At 45.7% G+C, this 5,116-nt stretch overlaps 1 protein-coding gene across 1 annotated transcript in view; it reads right to left on the bottom strand.

Annotated features, from left to right (window-relative positions):
* The window catches only part of DNAH10 (dynein, axonemal, heavy chain 10), a 158,629-nt gene that overhangs the window by 26,800 nt on the left and 126,713 nt on the right, over positions 1-5,116 (bottom strand). Inside the window, exons 58-60 of the mRNA XM_010841412.1 lie at positions 4,604-4,785; positions 2,421-2,557; positions 574-791 (exon numbers count right to left, since the gene is read on the bottom strand). Coding sequence (XP_010839714.1) covers positions 574-791; positions 2,421-2,557; positions 4,604-4,785 — 537 coding nt within the window. The remainder of the gene's footprint in view (positions 1-573; positions 792-2,420; positions 2,558-4,603; positions 4,786-5,116) is intronic.

Genomic DNA, 5,116 nt, shown 5'->3' on the forward strand with positions numbered 1-5,116 from the left:
TAATAAGATATATATATATATAGAGAGAGAGAGAGAGGAGACTTCCCTGGTGGTGCAGTGGTTAAAACTTTGACTTTCAAGGGGGTTCAATCTCTGGTCAGGGAAGGAGGATCCCACATGCCTCATGGCCAAAATACCAAAACATAAAATAGAAGCAATATTGTAACAAATTCAATCAAGACTTTAAACATCAAAAAACTTAATTAAAGAAAAAGAATCTATAAAACAGGCATTATCCATCTTAGACATGATAATAGTAAAATCAGAACTTTTTCACATGGTTTTCAGCTCAAAATGCAGTGTAGAATAAAGATTCCATATGGTGAGAAATTCTGTTGCTGATGTTCACTCACAAACCACAGGTTTTCAGACTTTCCCTGGTCCAGTGGTTAAGACTCCATGCTCGCAATGCAGGGGGCCTTGGGTCGATCCCTGGTGAGGGAATTGGATCCCACGTACCACAACCAAGACCCAGTGCAACCAAGAAACAAACAAATAAATATTAATTTTTTAAAATCCCCTCAAAGTGTGGCTTAGAGCCACTTAGCAGGAGGGCCCATTACTCAGGCTGACCTGACATTCTCTGAGCCCAACCCCGAGATGAGCTTGTCGGCCGCAATCAGCCGTCTCTCCATGATCTCGGCTTCCTCTTGCAGCTTCTGCTTCTCCAGTATGGCCGCCTCATATTTGGCCCCCAGAGCTTCCAGTTCCCTCTGGATCGCTGCCAGCTCATTCTGGATCTTCTCCAGCTCACGTTTGGTAAGGTAAAAATTCCGCTCCAGCCTGGCCACCTAAGTGAAGACAATTTCCAAAACAGTAGGCAAAAGGACAGTTGTGAGGTGCGGATAAGACAGTCTCACACCTGGCTTATGTCCACCTGCATTTTTTTTTTTGCCACTCCATGCAGCTTGTGGGTTCTTAGTTCCCTGACCAGGAACTGAACCCAGGCCCACAGCAGTGAAAGCACTGAGTCTTAACCACTAAACTGCCAGGGAATTCCTCCACCTGCATTTCTATCATTGTCCCTATCCTCTGGGGCCACCCATAGCAAGGCACGTGGCTTCTCCTCTTAGGAACCTTTTCAATGGTTTAATGCAAAATCTCACATCGCATTAGAAAAAAGATGTCCTGCACTGAGTTAGCAGACAACTTAATTTTCATGTGAATTAAGGTCCCAGTAAGAGGACCCTGTGAATCTAAGTCCAAAACTCAAAAAAAAGTCATTGAAGATTGTGTGTGTGTTTGTGTGTGTGTGTGTTCAGTAACATCAATCATATCCAACTCTTTTGTGACCCCAGTGGACTGTAGCCCACCAGGCTCCTCTGTCTGTGGGATTTTTCCCATCAAGAATACTGGAGTGGGTTGCCATTTCCTCCTCCAGGGCATCTTCCTGACTCAGGGATCAAAGCTTCATCTCCGGCGTCTCCTGCATTGCAGGCGAATTCTTTACCACTGAGCCACCAGTGAAGCCCTGCATGGAAGATACTACCAGTTCTATTACGGCTTCTAAGTTTTCTGAGTGACAAAATCCTGAGTTAAAACGCAATGTCAAAATATGTCTCAGGCATTCCCTGGTGGTTCTGTGGTTAAGAATCCACCTTCCAATGCAGGGGACATGGGTTCGATCCCTGGTAGGGTAACTAAGATCCCACATGCCTTGGGGCAACTAAGCTGGAGTGCTGCCTTTACTGAGCCACAATCTGATAAAAACCTGCATGCCACAACTAAGATCCTACACAGCCAAAAATAAATAAATACAAACACATCTCAAAATGATGGAATCAACCTTATCCAATTCTCTTTGTGTTGTGTCTTCTGTATGTTACTTTGACCCAGTGGTTCTCAACAGGGACTTATTTTGCCTCCCCCAAGGGACACATGGCAATGTCTGGAGACACTTCTGGTTGTTGAAACTTGGGGGCATCTAGTGGGTAGGGGCCAGGGATGCTGTTCAACATCCTACAATGCCCAGGACAGCTCCACAAAACAAGAAAAGATTCAATCCAAAATGGCAATAGTGCCAAGGATGAGAAACCCTGCCTTAGCCCTCCCTCGAGAATGATTTTCACCCTCTTTTATTCAAAAACCTTTCACAGTGTTATATGGGAGAGGAGTCTGGGGGAGAACGGATACATGTATACGTATGGCTGAATCCCTTCGCTGTCCACCTGAAACTATCACACATTGTTAATCAGCTACACTCCAATATAAAGTTAAAAGTTAAAAAAAATCTTTCAGCCTTTGGCTCTGTCAGTTCACATGACATCTAAATGAGAGCTGTATGTACTTCGGGAAAAATGTTTATGTGGTTTAAAATGAGAACCTTGCCAGAATTTTTCCAGTAAAGCTGTGGACACATTCATTCTGACTGCGAAATGATCTCTTAGCAGAAGTGAGCAGGGCTTACAGATGGGCAGTACCTTGTCTCTTTTGGGTTTGATTTCTTTAAAAACATCACAGTAGCCCATCACAGCTTCAACAAACTTCAGCATCCCCAAGCCTGCCTTGCTCACGGCTTCCATTTCCTCTGTCGTGGTATTGAGGGTCTTCAAGAGGCCTAAAGGTCAAAGACGCAATGATCTCACTGAGCAGTGAGCTTTGTCTCAGGAAAATAAAATGAGAAATAAGCTACCTATGAACAAAGCAAGTGTAACTAGTTCCTTACTCCAGGTAATTCTGTGAGAGGGACTGGAGAGCTCTCCCACAGATAACAGGGGGATCCAACCTTAAATGAGTTCTTTGTGAGTGGCTGTTTAAGATGTGAGTAAGGGGCACAGGTTACTGCCACCCAGGACATCCTATGACACACGCACTTCTGTGTGACACCCGGAAGGCCCTGGAGACCCAAGGCATCAGTGAGGATTCCCAGCTGGGCACCAAGGTGGCTCAGAGCTGGCAGTTAACTGGGGTTCATTTAACTGTCATCATGGGGGGACCATCACCTCCACCTGCCCCCTAACTCTGGAAGCAAATTCACCTAAATGAAAACCCATCCAAGAATCGGGTAAAGAGAGCCCCTTGGGTTTCCGTAGTTGTTATACTTCCGGTTTTAATTAGCTTTGTTTTTAAGTGGCTGAAAAAAATGTACTGATGATAAAGTTCTGAATAAGCCATCATGATAAACAGTGACACAATGAGCTTGTATATGCCTGAACGAAGACTAACATCATTCCCACTGGCTAAGCTCTGGGGGTGGATCTGGAGTCAGGCTTAGCAGGAACTGTGTGGCTTCTGTAACTGAAAAGAAGGGAATGGGGTGGGTGGTGCTGGCTCGTCCTCCTCGCCCACCCCTCAGGGACCTGCAGAAGACATCATACAGGCAAGAGGCACAAGCAGAGTAGTCAAAGTTAGACCAGTTCTTTTTTTTTCTCCCCTGAATATCCATTTTGCCTAATTGAGCTGAAATTCACATAACATAAAATGAACCATGTTAAAGTGTATACACGTCAGTGGCATTTAGTAGAGTCACAAGATTCTGCAGGCCTCATCTCCACATAGTTGCAAGACATTCTCATCATCTCAAAGGGAAACTTCACAGCTATTCAGCAATCACAACCCACTTCCCCTCCCCAGACACTGGCAAGCATTGATCTGCTTTCTGTCTCTATGGATTCACCTATGGATATTTCATATAAATGGAGTTACAACATGTGACCTTTTGTGCCTGACTTCTTTCACTTGGCATCACATGTTTGAGGTTCATCTGTGTTGTAGCATATGGCAGCTAAAACATAAATGAAGCTTACTCTTTTTTATGACCAAATAATATTCCACTGTGTGGATATCCTTGTTCTTGTTATCCATTCATCTGCTGATAGACACGAGGGTTGTCTCCACCTTTCGCCTATTGTCAGTAATGCTGTCAGGGACATTGCACATAAGCTTTTGTTTGAATATGTATTTTCTATTCTTTTGGGTATATACATAGGAGTGAAATGGTTGGGACACATGGTAATTCTATGATTAACCCTCTGAGGAACTGCCCAACTGTTTTCCACAAGATTTTACATTTCTGCTAACAATGTAAAAGGGTTGCAAGCTCTCCACCTCCTCCCTAACACTTGCTGTTTTGTGTGGTTTTGTTTAAATTACACCATCTGAGTGGCTCTGAATGCTACCTCATCGTGGTTTGATGTGCATTTTCCTAGTGACCAGCATTAAGCGTAGTTTCATATGCTTTTTGGCCATCTGTCTATCTCTTTTGGAGAAATGTCTATTCCAGTCCTTTGCCCATTAGACCGATTCTTGGCACCACTGTGCCCATCAGATAAGAAGCACAGAAGACAAGGTAGAGTGGACTCCGGAAGACAGCTGTGTTTCCTGCTAGGGAGAACTAGAGCTGTTGCTGAATTACACATTCATGGGGCATCTGCTGTCACTGCCCATCCAGCCACCACCCTCTGCTTCATGCAACTATGCCGCCATCTTCCTCTAGGGACAATCATTCCCATTCTTCCATCGGCACAGCCACAGCAACACCATTTGGCCACCACGGGAGGGTGTGCCTGCGACAAGCCCCCTCCTCACCTCCCTCCCTGCCCCAAAGACTGAACCACCAGATTGAGAACCAGCCTAGCTGTCTCCTCCATCCATCTGTGCTCACCTCTGATGTTCTTAACTTGGCTCTGGGTAATGGAATCAAAGTCGATTTCCATCAGAGACCTGAGGAAGTTGGGGTCGGACATCATGCCCTTGGCGGTTTTCCAGTTGAGTTCTTTGTAGCCTTTCATGATGAGGATGCATTCGCAGACCGTCTGTACCTGCTTTGGGGGCTTAGCAAAGGACCTGGAGGAGAAACAGACACGTATGAGATCGGACGCGGGATGTGGCCAGGATCTGGCCCTAAGGAAGGTTCCAGAAAAAAATGGCTCAACGCAGAACCGTCTCTTGGAGGTAATACTGCATGGAGGAAAAGGGGATCACATCCCAACACCCACCTGGGCTCCTGGGGATGAGCTTTCCCAAGGGCAGGACTCAGTCTCCTCCATCAGGTGCCAGTTCAGGGTCCTAGATTCAGACTGGGCACCAGGAACACAGCAGGGCATCATTCAATGCAAACCCAGGCTGCCCCTGAATCGGCAGGGCAGGGTGGAGCCTGAGAATCTGTGTTTTTAAT

Source organism: Bison bison, unplaced genomic scaffold, assembly GCF_000754665.1.
Source record: "Bison bison bison isolate TAMUID 2011002044 unplaced genomic scaffold, Bison_UMD1.0 scf7180017864160, whole genome shotgun sequence".
Taxonomy (NCBI): domain Eukaryota; kingdom Metazoa; phylum Chordata; class Mammalia; order Artiodactyla; family Bovidae; genus Bison; species Bison bison.